General features: G+C 45.2%; 1 protein-coding gene across 5 annotated transcripts in view; it reads left to right on the top strand.

The window, feature by feature from the left end:
- The first annotated feature begins 247 nt into the window (after positions 1-247).
- sbf1 (SET binding factor 1) overlaps positions 248-25,445 on the top strand; it is a 52,332-nt gene continuing 27,134 nt past the window's right edge. For 3 of the 5 annotated variants that reach the window (XM_085376319.1, XM_085376320.1, XM_085376318.1), the window contains exons 1-6: positions 248-454; positions 19,269-19,354; positions 21,260-21,397; positions 21,474-21,602; positions 22,422-22,532; positions 23,323-23,400. In XM_085376319.1, the coding sequence (XP_085232445.1) occupies positions 400-454; positions 19,269-19,354; positions 21,260-21,397; positions 21,474-21,602; positions 22,422-22,532; positions 23,323-23,400 (597 nt within the window). In that variant the 5' untranslated portion in view covers positions 248-399. The remainder of the gene's footprint in view (positions 455-19,268; positions 19,355-21,259; positions 21,398-21,473; positions 21,603-22,421; positions 22,533-23,322; positions 23,401-25,445) is intronic. The other 2 variants (XM_085376322.1, XM_085376321.1) reach the window with 1 other exon arrangement.

The raw sequence follows: 25,445 nt of genomic DNA, 5'->3' as shown, positions 1-25,445 counted from the left end.
TCGCTTCAGGAAAGGCAGCTCCACTACATTTCTGTGGGTCCTCTTTCTTTCCGGGCACTGAAAATCCGTCGCCACCTTTCACCCCTTTAGCGCCGGCACTGTCGAAACTTCTTTGAGTTTATTATAGGTTTTGGTCAGACTGTTGGCCCCTGAGCTGGTTTGGCTCCCCACATGGGACATTCCTGTCGAGCAGCCCCTCCCTGGAAGTCTCTCAGTGCGCAGACTCGCGGCTCTCCGCTGTCAGGGCAAGGCAGACTGACAGTATGGCGGCGGGGTGCAGCTGGAAGGATGCTACTGTCGCCCGTGATGTGTCTGTCGCCGGCAGGATGTGAATGGACTATTGACGGCACAAAGAGCAGAGGATTTAGCGCTAAAGGCCTGTCGCCGTGAGCCTCCAAGATGGCCAGGCTCGCCGACTACTTTGTTGTGGTCGGTTACGACCTAGAGAAGCGAGGTGGGTGTTTGAGTTAGCCAGCCCTGCTAGCTTTAACGGCTGTGGGCAAACAGGAGGAGGGGAGGGAGGCGGGGACGGGCCAGGCCCCCGTTCACAACTAACCGACTTGGGCGCTGTCATTTGGCTGCTAGCCTCAACTTTAGACCGGGGCGCGCAGGCCTCACGGGATTAGTGTAGTTGAATGCGAGGCTGTCAGCCGGTGTGTCACATTTGTGACTGTAGGAGAAGCTGCTTGGAGAACTCCATTACAACCGCCAACTTCCAATGGCGTCTTAGCTTAGGAAACCGAGCTGCCTCACTCCGGTGACAGAAAACTTGGGCTAACTTCATTTGCTAAGAGCTAACGTTAGAAGGACTAGCTTTGAGGGGCTTTCAGTTTGGTCGGTGAGACCTGAGACGGATTTATTCACCCGCATCTTGCCCGTTCTCTCTCATTTGCAAGCCTTAGAAGTGGCGTTTTGGGAAAATGACTTGTTTCAGGGGTAGCTTAACACAGGATGTGACAGCGATTAGTCAGTGTTGTTGTGGCTGCAGGGTCCTGAATAGCCACGCTGCGTTGACGTCCACCTGGACTTGATCAAATCACTTTAAAAGTACAAATCGATGCTTCTTCCTGCCGCAGTTGCTTATTGTTTTCTTTGTGTGTGTTTTGTCTGGATTAACCTAGATGGCTTTGCCCCCCTCTTGAGCCCCCTCGGACCGGAGCTGTGTTCCCTCGCGTTGCTGGGACGGGGTTTGGACCGTTATCCGAGCCCCCCTCCCTTCAGCCTGAGCCTTGGCCTAGATCTGTGCCGTATAATGGCCCGTTTAATCATGAAATATTCAGCTCGCCTATCCAACGGAAGCATGCAACTTGTAACGCGGTTGTCTTTTATTTAGAGTGATTTTTTTCTTTTGCTTATGATTTATTCAGAAGAGGCAAATTTGTAACATGACGAGGCCCTCGTGGCTAAAAGCAGGCTCTGGACTGGCTTTTATCGTGATGCTGGGGTGGCCTACATCCCCTTTTCTGACACATGAATGCATTTATTGCGTCTTGTATGTTTCTTTCAGAAGGGGGGAATACAGGATGTTATAACGTGGACGCTGCAAGCGCTGCAGAAACTCCCCTTCCTGTGCTACAGTGCTTGAATGCATTGCAGAGCAGAACATGCCAGTAAAAAGCATCTGGGAAGCAGACATTAAAGCCACGGTGGCTTAATGGATCAAACGCTCCGTGCCTCATAAAAACCAAACACTTTGAGGGTGATGATGATTTTTGGTGTGGCTACACTAACGTTGCCTTTCTAGAGGCTGAAGGCGTTGTTGTTGTGGTGAACGTCCCCATTTGCAACAAGGACGGTTTTTGCCTTCATCCACGTGCTTGGTGGGTCCATCTTCTTCTAGTTTCTTCTGGTTCCAAATGCAAAGCTTCCATTATTGTTTATTTGGAGAGTTCTGACTTTACATGTGTTTATGCAGGATTACTTTGCTTTCTTCCAATGCTGCAGCTACAGTGTGCTGGCACTAACTGACTGTAAAGAAAACACTTGGCTTCGCATCAACAATGAAAGGTCCTCGAGTATAAGAATACCAGGAATTCTGCAGTACAGTGGCGTTTCCTCCTGTGTCTAAATATTTCATGCATCCTGTCTACGTGTGTGTGTGCTTATGTTAGTTGGGTGGTTGCTGCTTGTCACTCAGTTAGTGGAATGTTTTGCAAGCGTGGGCACTGACAGGCTGTCGGGGCTGACATCATCGCTGCTCATCTGCCTCTTAGAGGAACCATGTGGGTGTTTACAAACACGACGTCCATCTGTCAGATTTTTTGTGTCTCTTTGCTGACTTTTAAACGGATGCGAACCCAGAGGGAAAACCTTGAACCTTTGTTTATCCGGGAACTGTTCTGCTCTGCTAAGATGCCGCCTTAGACAATCTGTGGAGCCCTACTTAGAGCCAAGATGGCTGCCTGCGGCTTGGGAAGAGTTCGCAGTTGCCCCGAGGTGTGGTGGCCCTAGAGAGGGTCTCTTGAAAAACTCAGCATGTCACAGTGTTTTGACAGCGGTGTGCCGAGTTGACGACCAATTGGATTCACAGTCTGAGGCCCAAACAGGAAGTTCAGGCGAAGAAGTCCAGAGGGAGACTTATGTTTAGAGTGAGAATCCATATTGTCCCCCAGTGCGTGTCTGAAAACCAGGAAAGAGGCGTGTTTGGTCTGAGGCTCTGCGAGTTGGTCTCATTCAAGACTCACAAACACACAGGCTCTATTGTAGTTGGTCTGTGTGCCTCTGGCGCTCCGTTTGAGGGTGTTGGTCATTGTGGCGGCCCTAAACAGAATGTAGGATGGCTGTTTTGAGGCTGCAGTGACAGCTCTGGTAGCCAGCCTCCTTTTACACACAAAAACATCTCCACAGCTTGCAGTCAAGTAAGGAGGACACGGAGAGGGGCACAGAGGGGATGACCGAGCATGAATCGGGCTTGTGTGTGTCATGGTGTGGCTGTCGTAGTGGAGTTGTGACACTGCTAACAGGACGTCAGTGGCATCAATCAGTGTGCTGTGACTCTTGACCGGACAGATTTGTAGCAGTGATTGTGGTGGAGATTGGGTTTAAAGTTCCATGTTTCACCTCTGGCACCACTTTTGTTGCCACGGCTCAGACTTGAACGAATGACTGAGACTGAAGCATTATTTAGCTGTAGCAACGATGAACTTCACGTAAGTGATTTAGAGCGTAATTGTGAAACTATTTCCAGTATGTGATTCCACGTAGAAAACAATTTCTGTAAAGAAAGAACAAAAGTGTGTTTGGTTTCAGTGCTGAAGCTTGTGAATCTCATTGGCAGCAGAGCTGTGACAGAGCTCGGATCACTTCCTCTTCACACACCGCGTGCATACAGCGTGTCTCCGAGACGTGTTAGGGTTGGACCGTGCGATGATACTCGATGTGAAGTTGCAGATTTTTGATAGAGCATTTACACTGTACACACACAATCAGGATGTATTTTACAAATCACTCAGCAGCACTGCTTTATAGTCATATCTGATTTTTATATGAATGTCTGCAAAGCATTTAAAGCTGCGGTCAGTTGTTTTTTAGGTTATTTGACAGAAAAATGAATATTGTACGCATAAATATACATTTACTACATCTTGGAACAACCTGATGTATTGTTATAAACTTAGAGTTGGTACATTAAAGATAAATAGAAGTGAGCAGCGGTTTGTGGAAGGCACCACATTGTCCCAGCATCGTGAATACGGCGGCTGAGATAGATGTCACCGTTCCACCTCCTCGTGTGGTGGGTGGAGCTAAAGACGGACGAGAACAGAACACGTTCTTGTGCTGTGAAAGCAAATTTCACATTCAACATGTGATCAGGCGTCTCCTTCACCAAAGAAGCAAAAACCAACAAAACGTCATAGTCTTCCTCCTCATCTCAAGCATCATCATCAGATCAAAAGTCAGGCCTCCAACACAGGAAAATGTGCATGAACATTAGACATGTGACCTTCCCGTCTACCGACAGCTAGCGAGCCGGCTTAACAGCGGCAACAGTTGGTTACAAGTTAACAGTCTTGGTCTCGTGTGTTCTAAAATCCACACCTGCTCTCTGGTTGCATTCTCACATTGGATGAGCTTATTTGCAAAGTGCCAAGCAGTATTCGACTTCAAAGAAAGTTTTACGGATGCCAGTAAACTGCTAACGGTGGCAAAACCAGACAGAAAGTGGAGAATATGCTCAACAGTTCACCTCAGTATGGCTGCCAGCAGTCAGAAGGGACTCGCGCTGATTTATCGACTCGTCTCGCACTCCTGTCACAGTTTTACAGCCTCCTCCAGAGTAAAAACATGTTGACAGCTGTGGACAACAGGCTCTACTCACTACAGATGAACAGCAGCCAGAGTTATTTGTCCTACAGCAGCCACCGTATCTAGGATAATAGTAGGTTTTACCTGTGATACCCTCTCTTAATCTGCACGATGTTATCATCTGTCCACCTGCTTGCCTTTACGTTGTCTTGGGAAATTTCTTCAAATTTGGCACAAGTGTTCACCTGATTAGAAGTTGGTGTGACCCCACCACAAAGCGGTTTGGCCATTACTCAAAACTCACTCTAATAATGATGAAGTCCAACACAAATGTCTAAAAGTATTACTTGTGAGATTTTACATCCTAAAGGTGGTGTGTTATAAAGTTATACAGAAAGCTTTGGTGTTGGTACCAATAACATTTCAGAAGACTTGATACCATATCTCACACGCATCAGTCTTTGTCGTGTTTTTATTTAAAATATTTTCTATAACAATCAAATAAGAACGCACAACTTCTGTACCCACGTTCTTGTAGAAATATAGGAACATGTATGTGCTGGCATCATCTGGTACGAACATATCTTGTGACCTTGCCAGTTTGAATGGTTGGAGTATCGAAGCTGTAACTCTGTGGTGCTTACAGGCGTGTTCAGAACTGAGTGAGCAAATGCAAGGACAGATTTACGTGATGCTTCATAAGGCTCAGGGGCAAATAAAAACATTTCATATTGCAAGTGAGATGAAGCGAGGGGGCTTGGGGAGGATAGAGGAGTGTGTGTGACGCTGCCAGCAGTGCCTGCCTGTGGGCAACCACTTCCTCCATCGCTCCAGAGCAGCAGCCTTTCAGGCCCTCCAGAAATAGCCCACACAATCTGCCTTTCATAGGGGGGACAGAGTGACGCTGGGTCACAGCCGTGGTTGTGGTGAACTGCAGCTTTGTGTGCGTTTGTGTGTGTGTGCATGCAACTTTTGATGGCCTGCCTGTTTGTGGCTGTCTCTGAGTGATTGCTTTATTACCATGGCAACATTTACCCGCATGTGGTCTGCTGGTTGTGAAGAACAGTTTTGGCGTGCCGACTAGTAAAAATGTGGATATTTGAAAACCCCCCTGTCCTGTTCTGTCCGAGCTGCTGCAGGGGGGCAGTACCTGGACAGGCTGCCAGCACACAGGGAAAGAGCACCTTTGAAACGATAATGGTGACCCACAGTCTGAGTTAGTAGTGGCAGCATTTGGGCTCAATTGAAAGTTTTCCCAGTTTTGGTCGAGTTGACTGATTATAAATATAGAGTGATTTTTATTGCTTGCTGTTTTCAGTGATGGCTGCCGTGATGCTGAGTGTTGTGAGAGTCATACATGCTCAGCTTCAGGTGTGTCCGCACTGGGACTCGAGTCGAGTCAACCAATTTGCCATTTTTTCTTTGATTAGTGTAGGGTTATTTCAATAACTGTTAACACATGGTTTTAGATATGACACGTCGACATCATCAATTATGGCTACGAGTCATTGCAGCCCTAGTTTAGGTGAGGATGGTGCTGGGATAGAGTGCAGGATGCAGCACACATGACACGTGGATTAAGTTGGCCAAGTTAGTACTGTTGCTATTCTCATGGTGGTTCAGTAGAAGAACGTGCAATAACCTAACTGTAATCGGTGACTCTGATTGGCCGTAGGTCTCGCTGTGTTGCCTTGTGCTGCATACAGCAGTCTGTCTGCTTTTCTGAATGCTTGTTATTCATGAGGGAGACGACGGCCCGTGTGTGTGTGTGTGTGTGTGTGTGTGTGTGTGTGTAGGGGGCTATGGATACCTCCCTCCTCATGCTTTGATGGTTTCCCTGGAATTTTGAGAATTTCGCTGTCCCCTCACAGGACAAAGGCTGAGTCAGTGCCGCTCACAGTTAGCCGTCAGAGCTCAAGGGAGCAATCGTTGCAAACCCTGCGGGGTGATTCCAGCGTGTCCGGAGCACGTCTGATTTAAAGATGAGATGGGGGTTGTTAGGATTACCAGTGCTGGCTGCGTGCAGCTGGCTGCCTGTTGTGGTAACCACACCACTATGTATGTAAGAGGATGATGCTCATTTTAATCTTCTACATTTTTTAAAAGAAACTAATACCATTGGTGAAATGTGTGCGTAATATAAAATCTGTGAAAGCAACAACATTAAGCTGGCACTGTGCAGACGTCCTGCTATTAGTGCTTTGTGCAGTCATTTGTTGTTGTTCTTCCTGCAGTAAGAACTACTGAAACTTGACCAGTGGTAGAAGATTAAGTCTCATCTCTATTAACATGGACTCCAGATCAAATCTGCCCCTCAGTTACCCACTGTGCTTGTGCTAATCTCATACGAGGCCTGTGATTGGTTTGAATATACAGATTAGAGGTCGCGTGCCCCACCCAGTCTGTGCCTGGCTGCTCTCTCCTCCCCCAGAACAACATCGCTGAAACTTATTGACGTAATGCTTTAGGTACATTCGTGGTTAACAGTTAGCAGGCTTAGAAGTATGATAGAAATGTCACATCATGTCATGTAGCTTTGAAGAAACATTTACTGCATGTCTTCCTGTAAAACAGACCTGCTCTTCTTTTAATTAAAATGTTATATAATGCAGTAGATGGACGTGTTTGTGAAACATCAATGAATTAATCCGTGAAAATTTCAGACACAGAAAAAGTCACGAGAACGAGCTTTTATAAAACTCTGTATAATAGACTCAGAGTGGCTTAGTGAAACTACATATTGGACCAATAATTAGGTTAATCAATTGAATTCACATCATGTATTTGTGTGCATTAAAGTTGGAGCTTGCAGCTGCGATATGAACGCACTCTTCTTCCGTCAGACGTGACAGACTCAGATGTGCAGGACAATTCTGGGTCTGTGTTTGTGATGCTCAGCTAATGGGACGTGCACCTGTGCACTTCCAGGAAAATATCCGTTTGTTTCATTATCTTTTTGTGAGAAGGGAGGAGCTGGCACATGTTTGTAGGGAAGGGCTAGCTGTGCTAATGAACCCATGTGTCAGGGTGGTGCTGTGCGCAGGTCAGCTGTTATGCTTTGCCCCAACTTGTCACAGTAAACTGGCTGAAACAGCTCTGAACCATGACGGAGCCTCCGCCATGTTTTACACATGGCTGCAGAAACTCCCCCTGTGACCTCTTCATACATACTGACAACACTTTGAACCAGAACACTTCAGACGTGGACTCGTCACTCTGATGATCTGGTTTTCAGTCCAGTTCTGGTGCCGTTTGGTCAGCCTGTGCCTTGAGAATGGCTTCTTGACAGACTCTTTCCTGTTGAACGCGTTTCTGCCAAGTCTTCAGGGATCACTGTATGGATCAGCTGAAATCTGTCAGCCTTCTTTGCCCTCTTGTTTCTGAAGGCCGTCACTTTCAGATACTGTTTGTCTGCTGTAGGCCTGAAAGTCTTCATTTGTTCTCTCAAGTCCAGTTTATGTAGACCAAACACTTGGTTCATGCTTTCAGTTAAATGTCTTTTTATTGGTTGAATGATTCATGCGTTATTGTTAGCTGGTGTAACAAACAAGCAAAATGTTAGAGTCCAAGGACTAAAACGTCAAATATAAAGAAATGAGGGGTGCCTGATAACCTCTGCAGTGTGCTGGGGGCTGTCCCGACAGAGCTGTCTGCCTTCACTGTCTCGTAGTCTGGTTCCTGTTTGGTTATGAGACACGTAGTTGTTTCTTGGCTGTTGGTTGCCCAAGTAACCAGATGTCATGTCCGTTACGTGTGTGTAGGTGATTAATGCCATGGAAGTTAGTGTGACATAGGAGACTGCAGCGGGAGAAAAGACAAATGAAATGATTAAAGGGATTTAATGCATTTCTGAGTAAAGACAGAGGTGTGGGTGCCAGGAGATAAGGCGCAATAGCACACATCTATTGAGTCAAGTTTCCTGTTGCCGTGCTCAGGGGGAGAACACGGAAGCAGAATCTACATCGTGCTCGCCGGGACCATATTTCCTCTATGTAATGATGTGATGAAGAATCTGCTTTTATTAATTAACGTGTCTTTACTCTGTGCTTGTTGCCATTAAGTTTCCCAAAGTATTGAAATCCTGATGAAGCTCTTACACCCTCATTGCCCACCGTGCCCCACGTCCTCCTTATAGATGTGTCACAAAAACTGATGACGTGTGTGTGTGTGTGTGTGTGTGTCAATTTTCAGAGAACTTGCTACAAATTTTTAAGAAGTTTCTCCACCGTGTTTAAAAGAACTGCGACAGGGGAAGTTCAGTTTCTTTATGAGGTGGTTGGTTGATGGAGAGCATACAGTACCAACTAGGGCTGGGCGATATGACCCAAAATTCATATCTCGATATTTTTTAGCTGGATGGCGATATAAGATATATATCTCGATATTTTTTTTAAAGCCATAAGTTGAGAACAAAAAGAGAGTTCTTAGTCACACTGTGTCCCAGATGTCACACGGGCACTTTTATTTACATACAGCGTAGATGTACATGAAGAAATTACTCAAAAATAAATTATCAGCATTTATTAAATAATCATGGTCCATAAATAAAAGAAAACAATGTTGTTTTTGTGCATAACAAAAAGCTCACAATTGTGCAGTCAAAATGTAAACTAATAGACGCTGAGCGTAATAACAAAGAGACTTCACAGCTGCACCACGTCTCTGAACAGGTCCTTATACACACACAGTACGTATCACTCCGCGAGGCTCCTCCCCAGTAGCCGTAATCCTCCGACATCAAGCGGTGCAGCTCCGTAGCTTAGCAAAGTCATATTAAAACATTTTTTGACAGATTGCTGAGCGCTGTGTACCACATAAAATCGGTTTGTGGTCAGCAAGCACAACCAGAATTCATACATAAGGCGCGCTGTCGATTTTTGAGAAAATGAAAGGATTTTAGGCCGTGCAGCTCCTCCGGGCTGCATGTCGTTAGCGCGGTTAGCTCGCTAACACGTTGACGCCGTCCAGCCCCACGCACGGTAACTCGCTAACGGAGATTTTCCGCTTTCATCTTGTCATTGCCTGCAGGTGAAGCTATGGGGGAGTTGTGTTCAGTGCAGGAGAGGCGAGGCTGAGTAACGTTGCGTAGAGACAAAAGTGGACGAAAGAGAGGCAAACCTGCGGCTCCACAAGTATAATTATAACGTAACATAGACTATATCGATATAAACGATATTGTCACATCTTATATCTCGTATGAAAATATATCGATATTTTTAAAAAACTCGATATATCGCCCAGCCCTAGTACCAACTACTACTCATCACAGCCGTGTACTGCTGCTGAATGGTTTTCAGCTATACAAATACAGAATTTAAGGACCAGTAAAGATATTTCATGTGAAATCTAAATCCACTGTGTCTGATCACTGTTTGCATGTAGCACATAAGCTGTGGTTGTTAATAATAACATGGTTTTCTGAGGTTACACAGAGCTCCACTACATGCAATGCTTTGTTCAGATTGGTGCACCTGTTCAGGAGGACAAGTCTTTTAGTGTTTTGTGATTTCAAAATTATTTTAGAGCTACATTTTAATGTCTGCTTAGATAATGAGATATCATTAAATATGGCAGTCACCAAAAGCCCTTTTCGACTCGTGCCTACTCAGCTACTCAGCTCAACCCTGTTTGGTGGTTAGGGTTTTCCATCAGGTGGTAATAACTGCTACCTGCTGCTTTTTAAAATATTATATGTGGTGTCCCTGTCACATTGCACGGGACCTTTGGCCATGGTACTCTATTGTAATGGAAAACATCTAAAACTGACTCGAGCCGAGTACTGATAATGAAAAGCACAGACCTAAGTGTTAAAGCTCAGGATATGAAAGATCATAGTTCAGAACTGAGAGTTCAGGTGATTGAAATGAGTGATGCTGTCAGGCGTGCTGTACAGCAGCGGTCCCCAACCTTTTTCTGCCACGGACCGGTTCATATCTGACAGTACTGTCACGGACCGGCCTTTAAGGTGTCGGGGATAATGCAACAAAACAAAACCAGTACCAGCATCAAAGACGATTTATTCATAACACACGGGGAAAGACCCAGGGAAACGGAGTTGACGATAAAACCCTGAAAACCACACACCCGAGCCTCAACTCTCGCGGCCCGGGACCAAACGACTCACGGACCGGTACCGGTCCATGGCCCGGGGCTGGGGACCGCTGCTTTACATCACAGAAAAAATGTCTTCCAGGGTTACAGGCAGAGTCAGGAGGTCGGTTTATGTGTCAAAGCCCCAGAAACGCTGGCAACACTGACAGTTTCAAACTGTTGTGTTTTTGTTTGTTCTGCTGCTCTAGCAGAGGAGCGTGCACAAAGGTAGACGATGCACTGCTGTCTCCTCTATGCTGGGCCAATCAGTGTCGAGCAAAACCACAGTGAGGTTACCAACGTGCTGCTCCGTGAGGTTTCTTTGAGGGATTTGCTTGATCGGGATTGGAATCCACAGATTCTCGTCTTATGTGAACTGATTTTAAGCCGTATAAAGTCTATTTTGAGCCGCACATATATATTAGAGATGGACCGATACGTAATATCGGATCGGTCCATCTCTAATATATATCTGAATGAAAACACTAATTCTGTGTTGTCTTATGCTGTTTCTGAACATGATGTGAATGAGTAACAGGCTGACGGTGTTTGTCTGAAAGTGTCGAGTGGAAGTTGAATGGTGGGTGGATTTGATTCAGAGAGACTGGGGAGTAGATGGCCTGTGTTGTGGGAGCCTTGGCTTTTTTCCCGTGCTCTTCAATGTGTTTGGCAGCAGAGGACAGCTGGAAACAACATGTAGCTCCAAACATGAACGTGAGAAGAAATTAAGCTCATGTTATCAATCATCAGCCTTGTGACGTGTTAGATCTGAAGCAAGTGGCATCCTACAGCTGAAAGTTTGGTCGCTCTGCTGGGCCTCTCTGTGAGGCCGTTTCCTCTCCTGGAAAGCCCTTTCTTTTTGTTTGGAGCTTTGGAGGGGGGGAGCTTTTTGCAGGAAGGATGTGAGTTTGCTGAAGAGCTTTTGCACAAAGAAAACGTCCCACATTGTCTCCAGGGTGACGGCGTTTGCCAGATGGACCCTTTTTTTCTGTGTTTGATTCTTAAAAGGCGTCTTTGCTCATCCAGTCCGGTTTGAACAGGGATTGTCTTATTTGAGGGTATCGTGTTATCCAACACCAAACTGAGAGACACTGCTGAATGTCAAGTGTTTCTTATTAATGTGCTGAGCGGCTGTATGGATTTCAGGCACGGTGAACCATACTGTGTACCCACGAGGAGCCTGTGTGCTTTAGATCACGCACAGAAACACTGTCCTGGATGAGTATATTTGACAAATGGCACGAGTGAGCGATGGTGTGTAAGCTGGGCGGACAGCAGAAAGAGCAGGACCGAGGGTGTGGTGATGATGATGAAGTCATAGCTTTTCACCACGAAGGCCTCAGTTCTGCTTTGGAGATGTTATCTGAACAAAGATGCAGTCCATGCAAGCTGAGAATATGTTAATGATGTGTGCATTTGCAACTGCATCATCTCGGCATTATCGATGTTTTCCACACAAAGATTCTGTGAAGAAGAGAAGATTGTGTCTGTAATGGGTTGAGTGCACAAATGAAAGGAAGCAAGCTCATGTTTTATGAAATGAATTAGTGAACACTCCCTTTTAAAATGCTCAACACGACTACCTCGTGTAGTTGTTAAGTGCTTTGTGACTGTAGAAATTCTTATCTTGTGGAAGTGCTCCAATTCCATCCTTTCAGATTGAGCTTGGCCCACAGCGCATCAACCAGCTCTCTGTCTGCAGCAGTTGTGCCTGGTGGCAAAGGCTCTCCATCCAAACAAAGACTCTTTGGCCATCTGCTGTCAAAGATGGTGAAGAAAGACTGGAAATGTAGCTGAATGATATCCAGGACCACAAATGTTCACCTTGCTGGGGCAAAGAAGCTCGTAAGGGCTCGGGTAGATCACTTGTAGCACTGAAACTTCCAGAATAGGAAAGTGAGGGAGTGTTCACTTGTAACTTGATCTTTGATTGCTAAATAACAGCTGCTGTTAAACGGCTGGGAAACATTGGACATGTTGTAGCAGTTAAAACGTGAGATGCCAGAAAAATAGTTGCAGTGCATGTAAACGTCCTCCCCGGGTCTCGTTCGGTGGTGACGTTGCTTCGGACCAGCCTACATAGTTACAAATCTGCACACACACCAGACTCTGTGGTCCTGACTGCTGTCACTGTAGAAATGGCCTGATGTCGTGTCACTGTGGTTTGGAAGCTTGCGAGAAGCTGCGGTCTGCTTCAGCAGCAAGAGCGTGACACACAGACAGCTACACACTCGGTTCAACCCCGAATGCCATCGTTCAGGGATCACATGATCATTCAGGCTCCTTCATCCTGTGTCACTGCCAGCAGTCATACGTGTGAGGAGTCATCGCTTAACTGTGGCGCACACACTGACCCACGTCCTCCCCTCTCCTGCCCCTTCACCTTGTTGTGTTTCTACCATTTTTTGGTAACCTTTGCATGACCTGCTCATCTTCATGTGTTCTTGATCACAGTGGATTGTGGCTCCAATTGTACCTGTGGGATAAAGTAGTATAGCTCAAAGCTGAATGAGAAACCTGATTGATTAGATGGGGAAGAGTTAGTTGGACATGTCTCTGTCACTGTAAAAGCATAACTGTTGTCACACTCTGATTGACGAGGTGGATGTCTAAACTGAAACACAGTACAGTGCAGCCGTTAGCACTGTGGTCGGCTGGTTTTAAACCAGTTCGTTTGGAGGGGTTCCTTTTGTTGTTTGAGGTGTTTGAAGTCGGTGTGGCTTGTGACCTCTCATTCTCTTTGACATTTTTACAACGTTCCAGGCCTTTGTGTGTATGAGCTTGACCATCTTACAAGATTGATTTAGCATGTGATCGGAGCAGTTGTACAGATTATATCGGTAGGTTAATAATTAACAGCCCTGTGCACACTTTCCTTGTTCACATGAACTAAGACCGTGAGCGACTGTTCGAGAGGTTATCACTGTGATTTAATTAGAACAACACAACCTGAACACATCTTGGAGGTGTGACTACTTCTGTCAGCTGGAGCAGGGCGATATGACCAAAAATATTTATCACAATATACATTTGAAAATTTGCGATAACGACATAACTGACGATATAATTGACACGAGACAAAATACTTTACAACTCCACAACTTTATTAGTGCAAAAAACCCCATCAATGTATTTTCACTTAAACAAGCAGCTGTTTCTTATGTGCATTAAAGTTATATAAACACGTAACAGTGCAAATGCAAATTCCTCGCTGACAGTTTAACCAAAAGGCGTTTCCAGTGGAAACTGGCCGACACATCCTCAGCGTAACCATGTATAATATCCACAAAACTTAAAAAGAGGTTATACACACACAATACGGTAACATTATGTTGAAGCACAGTACGTATCACTCCGCAAGGCTCCGCCTACGACAGCCGTAATGCTCCGACAATCCATCGAGCGGTGCGGCTTCGTAGCTTAGCAAAGTCGTACTGAAACATGTGACAGATTTTCGAGCGCCGTGCACATAAAATCGTTTCGAGGTCAGTAAACACGACCAGAGTTCATACATAAGGCACACGGGATTATAAGGGGCTCTGTCGACTTTCAGAAAAATCAAAGGATTGATTTTAAGTGCGCCGTATTTTCCAAATAACGACGGCCCGCTCTGAACCAGTTCTGGTTCATCGTTTCATTCAACAATCCGCTTTCGCCCTCCTCATTCTGCGTCGCCGCCATGCTTTTTCCGCCATGTGCGTATGTAAACAAAGGCACTGCGCATGCGCGTTTTACCCATATTCTATCGCCATATTTCATTTTCTTATCGTTGGCAACATTATACCGGTGTTACCGTGAACGGTATGATATGGCCCAGCCCTACTGTCAGCAGAAGACGAGTGGACATGAAAAATAGCGTTAAAGTGGCAGAGATACGAGGTGCTTCACTTCAGGTCAGAAGTGCTAGAACCACAGTATAACCAGGATGCTGACGTTTGGTTAGGTCTTTAGCTCTGACATAAAGTGAGCTGTATCCAAATGGCCACGTGTAACTTATCAGTTTTTCAGCTACTTTTGAGATTTTGGAGATTCAGGAACTGCACCGTGATGCTACCCCTAAAAGATGTTGGCCACGTTGTCGTCTCCTAAGATGAAATGTACGTTATTATCCTTGACAGGAAAATGTGACTTGGTCAGCAGTGAAAGTTAACTAGCACCATCTTGGCCTGCAGCTGGCAACAGCACATCTTCTTTGCTCTGCTGCCTAAGTGAGCTTGACGTAGCATGAACCACTTTTCCAGTTGGTGCAGTTCTGGTTAGACTGGCCCTCAACCTCAAGCACATCTTTACAGCAGAACAAGGACTAGTGTTGTAGTTGATGGACGAAATTGTGGAGTACCCTGTGTAACTCTGGGGCCAGTCTTTGAATGTTATTAAGGGCGTGGTCAGCTACACAGGAAGTAGAAAATTGGGCCAAGCTGGTGCTAGCTGGTTGGCAGCAGCTGATCTTTCAAAATAAAAACCAGCTGATTGTCGGAGCCTGTGTGTGTGAAGGACACTGATCCCAGAAACATGCTGTTTTAAAACACGGACCAGGACATGTTAGAACCTGGTTATAATGAAAAACCTGAGAATGGCCAAGGATGAAAAGCCTCAGTGCAAATAATCCATATCCATTCACTAACCTGCTGTTGTGTAACAACAGGTCAGGCTGATAGCTGGATGTCATCTGCTCGCAAGGCCGCTCTACTCGATGCACATTCCTGTCACGCCACTCAGACTGAGAGGCAGCTCTTTGAAACAGCTCTGTATGCTCATGCCTGCTGTCGGCTGCTGCTGCTTGAACCACTGCACCCTTTGCTGAGCTCTGGCTGCTTTAAATTGTGTGTTGATGTTTGCTTTATGGGATGTATGACTGGGGGCTAATGAGCTAAGGACCCATTAGCGATTCGTTTTAATTAGGGCTGCTCAATTAATCGAATTTTAATCACGATTACGATCTGGGCTTTCAACGATCATTAAAAATGACTGAGCCGATTATTAGCCCCTCCCTCGTTTATCCGCGACACCTTAAAGGCCGGTCGTGAAAATATTGTCGGGCATAAACCGGTCCGTGGCGCAAAAAAGGTTGGAGACCGCTGATTAAGAGGACCCGAGGGAAGCTCGGAAAGCTAAGCAGAAGTTATTTGGAGAGGAGAGTGACTGCCGCTGGTTGAAAAGAGAGGTAAAAAAACTTCAGTGGTGTTGCACACTATGTTATATTATTTTTTAAAGTCATTGTTAACCCTTTAAAGCCGGTCAGAGCAGCACGCTCCGTGTTGTGTAACTATTTTTAAATCCCTGTAGAACCGGAACCGTGTAAGCTAGCGCAATAATTTGTTTTGCATATGAAACCGGAGGAGTTGTACTTACATCTTATGCCATCAGCTTGTCCTCGGTCACGGTTTCCTTCCACATATAGCTTTGCAAAAATTGCATAAAAAGCGCTTGCAGGAACAAAAACATAATATTCCAGAAACACGCTTTGCCGATCCGATCAGCTGTTCGTAACACTTCCCACAGTGAAACAGACGTCAGCGCGAACTGTCGCATGTCCGCCATTTCCTGCCCGAAACCGGAAGTGACGTCATTTTCGCGGAAATTGTAGTTTTTTACTTGTAGGCCTTAAAAGCCTATACTGGTCATGTTTGACCTTTCTGAATAGTTGCTGGGATGCTTAGGACTCATATTGCACTGCTGGAAATAGTTTATTTTGATGCACCTGCTGTTTTCTTTGCAAATTTGCATCATAGGATTGTTTTTTTGTTTTTCCTGCAGTATATAAAAATTGCTGTGTCTCCAAAATAAAACTATGAAGACACTCAAAATAAATTTCCTGTTGTTGTAAACTATTTTTTGCAACTTTTTTTGTATTTAAAGTTTTGAGGGATAAGCCTCTTAAATTTCTCCAAGTAGAAATATATGTAAAAAACCCAAAAACGATTTTCTAATTTTTTGTAGTTTATTGCACTTTTTTTGCAATTAATGTAGTTACTATGGACTTAATGCATACATATTATTAAAATATGGGCTATAACAGTTGCATAGCAAATTGAAATGCTCCCACAAATGGCACTACAACATGTAAAAAAATAATATAAGCTCTGGCGTACTTGGTTCTATAGTAGGTCGTAAGGGTTAAATAAATATCGTCAAATAATCGCGATCTCAATTTCAGTGAAAATAATCGTGATTATCATTTTTGCCATAATCGAGCAGCCCTAGTTTTAATTGCAAAGTGATTGTTGAAAGCGAGCCATGAGCCACATGCTAATGCTATGCTAACAAAACAGAATATAATTGTGAATCACATTTGTTATTATCAGGTTAGCATTTTCTGATATAATGAAGCTGTGCGGTTTCAGGTTGCACCTCAGTGACATGCAGCTTATGGTTTCAGTGCAGAATCACGTCCAGCATGAGTGTGTGTTTAAAATAAAGAGTTTAATCTTCACGATGGTTCACGTAGTGCTGGCTTTGAATTGCTGCATTTGCTAATATGGGTGTGTCACTCATGTTAACACACTGTACCAGGTGAAGGACTGCCACATGTATATTTAATGTCACAGTATACTGGCCCAGCTGATTGTCGGTCTAACTGTGCTGGCTTGGATGTGGAAACGAGACACATGCTGTCACAGTGCGTCCTGTTAGGACAAAGCTGTTTTGGAGGTGACAGCCCGGGCTGTGGCCCACCTGCAGACCATCATACAGGCTATGCACGGCTTCATTTGACCAAAGCAAAGCAGTACGGACTTCCCTGCCTGTGCAGCAGTTTCTGTTTCAGAAGACAAAGCTTGTTTCTTATGTTGTCATTGACTTCATGGAGCAGCAAAGTGTCTCCCAACAAACTGAACTTCTCTGCAATGATACAGAACAGAATCCCTGCAGCTGGAAAAATAGACTTCATGATGGGAAGTTTGATCGAAGCAGCATGTTCCACCTAGGGTTACAGGATTATTTCAAGCTTTACAACTGTACTTCTCCAGTATACCAATGTAGGTATAAAGTGTGTATATGTAGACATTAGAACAGGCACTATGATGACTTTTACAGACTCTGATCGCTGCCAGCTGCAAAACCTGTTTCGCTTTCCTTTTGATGCATCATTTACTTATAAATATCAGCATTGTAACATGATTAGATCCTCTTTCCTATTGTGAGAACAATGAGAATTGTTTTAATGTTGAATATGATGCATGTAGAGCCAGCCAACAGCTGAATTCAGGTTGTATTAATGAACTTGTGAACTTGCTCTGGTGTGTACGTTAGGCTAGAAAAGTTTGTGTGTGAGCTGCACTCAACGTGCCGTCCCTGTAAGAGCTGAAGACTTTTTAGATGTATTTAGTTTCACTTCATCATCAGACCGTTGGATCTGCACTTTGAACTTTGAGCTTTTATTCCACACAGCTGTGTTTGAAGCAGACAACTTGTAGTTGTCTTCCTGAGATGGTGTCTTGAGTTTTTTCCTTTCTGAGCCCTGATCTGTGGGCACGCAGCACGTCTGTCATCCTAACCTACCTGTCGTAACTTTCTGATGGAGTGAGGTCATACATTTCAAAATAACCTTCGGTAGCCCCTCCCACCCCCAAAATCCCCATGAACAGGTTTGGTCAAATGCTCGTAGACTGACTCGTCACATTTACGTTTGCACCCGTCTCCTTAGTTTGATGTGCTTCTATCAGCTCTGACGGTGATTTTACGTAGGTGTTGTGTCAGTTGTGATCCAGCAGATAGTACAGAGGTGTTACTGTAGCTCGGGGCTTGTCAGTTAGAGGGCATAGCTGTATCGCTGGCTCAGTTTATCAGTTTTGGCTCTGCAGATTTGATACGTGGAGTCAAAGTGTTGTAACATAGAGCCTGAAATGATCATAACAACCTCGTAACTCGTCCTCCGTCTCATTTCTGCTGGGTCTTTGTTTTTGTGGGACTCTTTGCTTATTGTTTGCGTTCCACACATGCCTTTTGTTTACATGTCCATATGCTTTATATCAGCTGATCAAAAAGAAGTTTGTGGTGACAAAGTAAGTGATAGTTGTTGTGTGTAGCTTCCCTCTCCAGCAGTGGGGTCAGCATCAGCTCTCTAAGGACATGTTATTTTTGGCACAGTGTGGGAATGAGGGGCACTCGTGTTAAAGTGAAAGGAAACGAAGCCGTCATCTTTGACAGCCCCGCCCCACAGCGTCCACGTAACACTCGCGTACAGGCGACAGAATGAATTCCCCTGTGTTTTGGGAGCTGGCCTACTTTCTGTTTTTGTATCGTCTGTACTTCTGGTTTAGTTTCTCAGTAAAGGCCCACGGGCTCTGTTGTTTGCTCTGAGACACATTTGCTACATAATGCTTTAGGTTTGTCTAATGCTGGTGAGCACCTCTTCTTTATTTAGTGTTATATTGTTGTGTTCTGTATATCAATCCTTTGTACTGGGTGGATTGAGTGTATTCTCTCTGCGGATGAATGCCGCCATTAAGCAGCCTTCTGGGCTTCAGCTGGACCTAGGCTGAAAGACGGGCTTGTGGTGGTTACATAAGTCCGCCATTGTTGTGTCATTGTGCCGCTGTGATGAGCCAGGCCCTGACCAACAAAGGAAATGGCCTCATTAACCAGCAGCAAACAAGCATTTTAACACATCTCACTAATGTTTAGCAGGCACACGTGAACCCATTTAAAGGACAGGCCTGACAATAAGCTCGTGAATACAGCTGGAATCATTAGAACTGTTCATTTACAGTCACACATGGTTTTTACACATGAGCTTGCTGATCACACGTGTCACTTCAACTTTGGCTTCATCAGGTAGCTTCCAGGTTTGCATTAAGGCAAAAACAACTACATGAGTATTTCACTCATTCATGCTTCAGGTCTAAGAGGACTGTTGGTAGAAACAAGCAGACAACAGCTAGCTGTAAGGAACGTACTCAGACCTCTGGATTTGTCTCTCTGTCTCTGCACAGTGGAAGGTGAAGGTCAAGGTCGCATTCTCCAGCGGTTTCCTGAGAAAGACTGGGAGGACAGCCCATTCCCACAAGGCGTAGAGCTGGTAAGTCATGTATCTGTGATCCTCGGGGGCAGAACAAGACAGTTAAATCTGTCAAAGTCAGCGGTTCCATCCCATCGGCAGCTATAGGCCCTATCAGGCCACAGCAGCTGCCACGACCTGTTCATGTGATTTAAACATATACTGCTTATTTCGTTGTCATGCATAGGTGAGCATGTGCAGGAACTGTGGAGGACTGACCTTCACTGCAGTGCTGTTGATGCTCATATTGACCCTGTCCATGTCAGCCTGACCTCACGTATCCACTTTAAACACACGTGTCTGTCCTGTTCATTTAAAGTAGTTAGCTACTGACGTGAAACCCTCAGTGCTTACAGTGACTTTCACTCCTATGCATATGTTCTAGCTTATGATTAGATATTCTGCATAAAGGCTGGACGTTAGGTTGAAATTATGTACTGAATCTAGGGCTGCTCGATTATGGCAAAAATGATAATCACGATTATTTGACGATATTTATTTAACAATAACAATGTATTGAATAAAGACTTTAAAAAATAATATAAATAGTGTGCAAATACTGATAACAGTGCAAATGTTTGCAATATAAGAAATAAATGAAAAATGTAAACGTCTATGTTTAGTGAGCTTTGCAGTGTTGCTCTGTGGTGCAGCTACACTGTAGCAAAGTTTACACACTGTGTCTACTTGATCCACGTCTGACTGAACCCATAATGTTTCCACACCACTGAAGGTTTTTACCTCTTTTCAACCAGCGGCAGTCACTCTCCTCTCCAAATAACTTCTGCTGAGCTTTCCGAGCTTCCCTCGGGTCCTCTTAATTGTTGTGACACGTGTTCAAAGAGAGGTGCGCTCGATTTGCCACACGGAGCAGTGTGAGAGTAAAGCACGAGGGAGGGGCTAATAATCGGCTCAGTCATTTTTAATGATCGTTCAAAGCCCAGATCGTAATCGAGATTACAATTCGATTAATTGAGCAGCCCTAACTGAATCTATAACAAACTGCAGAGCCATTGTGAAATATTCACATCCTGTCATCGGATCAGTTGATAGCGTCTGAATCTAGGTCGGTTGTCTGGCCTGAGCAGTCAGTGTGGTTAAAGGGGTCGGCGAGTTAAAAGCGTATCTGCGCTGTGATTCAGAAACGGACGACGACAAAAACTAAAAATGCTACGTGAACGGCTTTAATTAGACTGGAGGTCCATGTTTACATCAGGCTTACGTCAGCTAACTGACAGCAGCTGACACAAGAATGACAAAGACAAACCCTGTAAATATTGATTCTGTGTCAACACTGTGGCAGAATCGACGGCTCCACTTATGTTTCTTGTTTTACAAGTCAAGATTTAAATGTTACACACTATAACCGATTGTCTTGAAATCGGAAACTGATTTACTAATAATAATGGATTGCATTTATATAGAGCTTTTCAGGACCCCTCAAAGCGCTTTACAATGCCACTATTCATTCCCTCTCACATTCACACACTGGTGGAGGCAGCTACAGGTGTAGCCACAGCTGCCCTGGGGCAGACTGACAGAAGCCAGGCTGCCATATCGCGCCATCGGCCCCTCTGACCACCACCAGTAGGCGGTAGGTGAAGTGTCTCGCCCAAGGACACAACGACCGAGACTGTCCGAGCCAGGGCTCGAACCGGCAACCTTCCGATTACAAGACGAACACACAACTCTTGAGCCACCATCGCCACGTATATCACTGTCATATACGGGGCCGTCGCTCATGGCGAGCTGTGGTGCAGTTGAAGCCCAGCCCTGGATGAATCGAGGTGTTGTCCCACCATGTGATCTACTATTGTCTGATACGTTTGCTAATGTTTATCTTTCTCTTCTTCGCTGTGTCTTCACCTCTTGCCCCAATATTGCCACCACCTTCCCACCCCTCCTCCCCTCCTCCCCGCTCTTCAGTTCTGCCAACCCAGCGGTTGGCAGCTGGTTCCCGATCAGCTGCCTCCCTCCTTCTTCGTAGCGGTTTTGACTGACATCAACTCGGACCGTCACTATTGTGCCTGCTTCACCTTCTGGGAGGGCCTGGACAACCCCCAGGTGAGACGGTGTCAAATGATGATTCAACTGAAACTGAATAACTTAATGTGACAGTAATGTGTGACCCTGTGTTCAGCTGCAGAAGGCTGAGGCCAGCGAGGCGGACGAAGCAGATGAGGTGCTCTCCGTCGTCCAACCAGCTAAGATCTTTGCCCCCAAGAGCTTGGTGCTGGTGTCCCAGTTGGATCACACCGAGGTGTTCAGGGTACGGCTCACACAGCTTTTCCACATGTGACATTTATGTATGTAGATATGACACAACACAAGATGAACAACATTCAATTAATATCCGTTTTATTTAAAAGATGAGTGAATGTTGACAGAAGAAGGAACTAAGAAGCTGATTGGCTGGAGTTGGATTATGTGTGCAGGTTGATTCTGTTTGTGGGGGTTAGGGTTAGGTGGCGGTGTGTGCACACGGGTGTATCTACACATGCATGGACGTCCAACGTGAAAGAAACCGCACAGCTTTCTAAGTTATTAAATCATTCTCAAGTCATCACAGTTTCAGAGCATTTTCTGTTGGACCGCCCGTGGTTTAAGACTTTACTGTGCAAAGTTTGGACATAGAAAATTACTTTTTGTAGTATTTCTTTTTAAAAAGCCCCGACCGACCTTCAGTTCTGAAGTCTGGACATTAAAGTCTGGTAAAGACTAGAGGCTGACATTCTCTCTTACCATGAAACTGTAGTTTGGGACAGAGACATAAAAAGGCCCATATTTGAGCTCACAATAACAAAGCTGCACATTACCAAAGAGAACTTTCTGAGTGGTATTATCGTCGTCTTTCACAGGGATGCAAAATAAAACTGAATTTGTTGATTCTGATCATTTTCAAGCGTTGTTAGAGATTAGCTGCGACTTGAAGACAGACATGCTGACTCCAGACAAACACCTGACTGCACTGGAACCTGCGGCCTTGCTGTGTAAATGAGTCTGCAGCCGTCTGTGTGTGAAACCCTGCTGTGGCCTCGGTGCTGGGTTTGCCGTTGACCCTTGACCTCTGTGTTTCTTGGTTGAACAGAACTGCCTGGGGCTGATCTACACCGTCCACGTAGATGGTCTGTCTGCGCCCTTGGAAACGGTTGTCGGGAATCTCCTCACTTGTGTCATCCCCATCGCTGGAGGCTCCCAGGTATAACTTCCTGTCTCTGTCACGTTGACGATGCAGCATGACCTGCCAGAGGTGATGATTTGAGTTGAGGGGTCATTTAAACCAGTGCTGTTTCTCCCTGACCGAGCAGGCTCTGTAAAATGTGTTAATGTCAGACTTTAAATGGCAGCTGATGCGTCGCTCAGCCAGCTGTGTGCATAGAAGCAAAGCTTTGCACAGCCTGCTAGTGTAGCTGCGTTTTCAGCATGAACATCCAGCGCTCTTTGTGTTTAAAGGGTCGAGTGTTGTCTAACCTGCTTGTGCATTTCTGTGGGTTTCTCTCATCTGTGGCTGAGCGCAGCTCTGCAGTGACACAGGCAGAAACACTGAAGACCTGTCGTGTTGAACAGCAGTAACAAAGTGTGTGCTCTAACCTCACGTTGTCATATCGTGGACGCATATGTGCACACACCTTTTTAACCAATCACAGATGAGCTGGAAATCTGCAGAAAACTCCAGCAGGTTAATAAACCCTGTATTTCACATATAAAAATGTCGTAATAACTTGTTCCTCATTTTACTTTTTAATTTCCCCTTCATTCATTGTTTTCATATTTTCTTTTAAGGTCATGTTTATTTTAATTCCACCACCTGGAAACTGTGATCTAATAATCTGTTTTTAAACACAGATGACTCGTGTCACGGTGCACGTACAGCAGGAAGTGTGTATTTTCTCTGAACTACACTAGCTGACACTTCCTGCTCCAGATGTTGTAACCCGTGTGTGTCATTTGTGTGCGCCCTACTGTACCCTGGTTCCTCTGTGTTACAGACAGATGAGGCCCCAGTTTGTAGTTTAGACAGAGTTCCTCAGGTCCTGGCCTGTGACTGGCTGCTGGCCTGTCTCCAGGTAACTTTCATGTTCTCCAAGCTTCACCAATCAGCAAGCAGCTCGATGTGATTGATTCTGTTCATCCAACAGGCCGCCATTGTTTCTGTTTTCTTTAAAGGAATCTTTCTTGCAGTCGTTTCAAATCATTTGTGACTGATGGTGCTTCAGCTGACCTGGTTTTCTGTTTGTTTACATCATGTTCTTCATTTCAAGCTTCTTTTGTTTGCCATCAGCTTGATTTGCTGCAGCAGCGTTTAAAAGCACGGATTAGTTCCTCGTTCTTTCCCCGCCTCGGTGACACATGCACACGAACACCTTTACACACATTCAAGTTGCTGTGCAGTTCGTAGTTTGTTGCTTGGCGACCATATGGGATGGCAGATGGCTTCCTGTCGGGTAGCGCCGCGTCTGAATGAGAGAATCAGATTTAATCAGTATTAACACACATAAGACCCAAACAGTGAAGCTAGCCCACGTCTCCACTCACACACATCAGTGCACGCGCGCTCCTTCATCACACAGAACACAGGAGAGTTTGCTGCTCTGCCAGCACGCACAAGCAGCGCTCGGAGGAGCGCAGGGCACCTGCACAAAGTAACTAAACGCTCGCCACAGACGACAAACCAACTGCAGCAACATGACACTGATGTGCATCAGAAGTATTCAGTCAGACACGCTGTAGCTTACGCACAGTTCACCTTTAGAGCACATTTCCATGTAGCACGTTATCAAACCCCTCTCCTGAGGTGCTGCGTAGATGAAGCACAAAGCTGTATTAATCTACCGTAATCTGAGCAGCATGCAGTAGCAGCCGCCTCTTTCTTTAGTGTGGTTGCTGGATTGGATCAGCCAGAGGGCCTCGTAGCTGCGCTCGATTATGTGTGATTATAACGTCACCTGGAGGCCGAGAACGATCCAAACTGGATCCCAGGTCTGACTGCGAGCTTGCAAGCAACACAAAGGGACAGCGGTGCAGTGCACGGGGTTAGGACCCTGTGTAGATACTTACCTAACCCTAACCTCCTCAGGAGTGGTCTTCACTCGGTCTTCCTTCACCAATGAAAGACCTTTGTGATGATCTGCTTCAGCTGTCTTTCGTAGTCTTCCCGCCCTCGTGATGTTGCTCAGCATTTGGTCTGGCACCAGAACGTAGGTTGTTTATTTGGCCGCTTCTGTGGCAGGATTTTTGTTGCTGTTGTGTTTCTCTGCCTAAAGAGCCTCCTGCACCTAAGCTCTGTATCTGCTTCATTTATGAAATAATGAGGCCTCACCTGTTCGTGAAACTGCTCGGCCAACTGTCCCAATACTTTGGATCCTTTTGAGCCATAAAAATGGCTGCAATTCCTAAAGAGGTAATGCTTACCCTGGATTCAAAGCTGAAACCCTGCTGTAGTCCAACCACGCGCCCTGTAACACATACTAACAGGCCTAAAGCTATACTAGGGCTGAGCGATGCATCCTCAGTTAGATCACAGTATTTCAGAAAATGATATTTATGAATAAATGAATGCCATTTTACACACACACACACACACACACACACCACTTTTTAAGCAAGTGTATGACTCAGACAGGATCTTACAACAGCATAGATTCATCTGTAGCAACAGTTTACGCAGCTCTAATACTTTGAGCTCAGTATGACACGTGGTGTCTTGCAGAAGTGGAGCGTCAGCTTTTGATCAGCAACACTGCCCTTAGACAAGAATGGACGTCGTGCAGTCGTTCTGACCCAAGACCAGACTACAAGAACTTAGGCTACGTTCACTCTGCAGGTCTTGATGCTCAATTCAGATTTTTTGATCAAATCCGATTTTTTTGTCTGCTCGTTCACACTACAAATAAAATGCGACAGCAAACGCGCTCTAGTGTGAACGCTCAAAGCGGCGCATGCGCAAAAGAAGACGCCACACACAGACGTCTGTTTAGACCCAGAGCAACAGTATGTGTGACTGATGGCCTTAATATGAGGACTTGTTTCCCAATTTTTGCTTTAAGTTATTTTGTTATTTACATAATAATGTCGATAACCTAATAATGATCCTTGTTGCTGTTTCAGAGGA

This window comes from Diplotaxodon limnothrissa, linkage group LG17, assembly GCF_057381915.1.
Source record: "Diplotaxodon limnothrissa isolate DT_005_m linkage group LG17, D_limnothrissa_male_GT1.1, whole genome shotgun sequence".
NCBI lineage: Eukaryota > Metazoa > Chordata > Actinopteri > Cichliformes > Cichlidae > Diplotaxodon > Diplotaxodon limnothrissa.
This window is presented reverse-complemented; position numbering and strand designations above follow the sequence as displayed.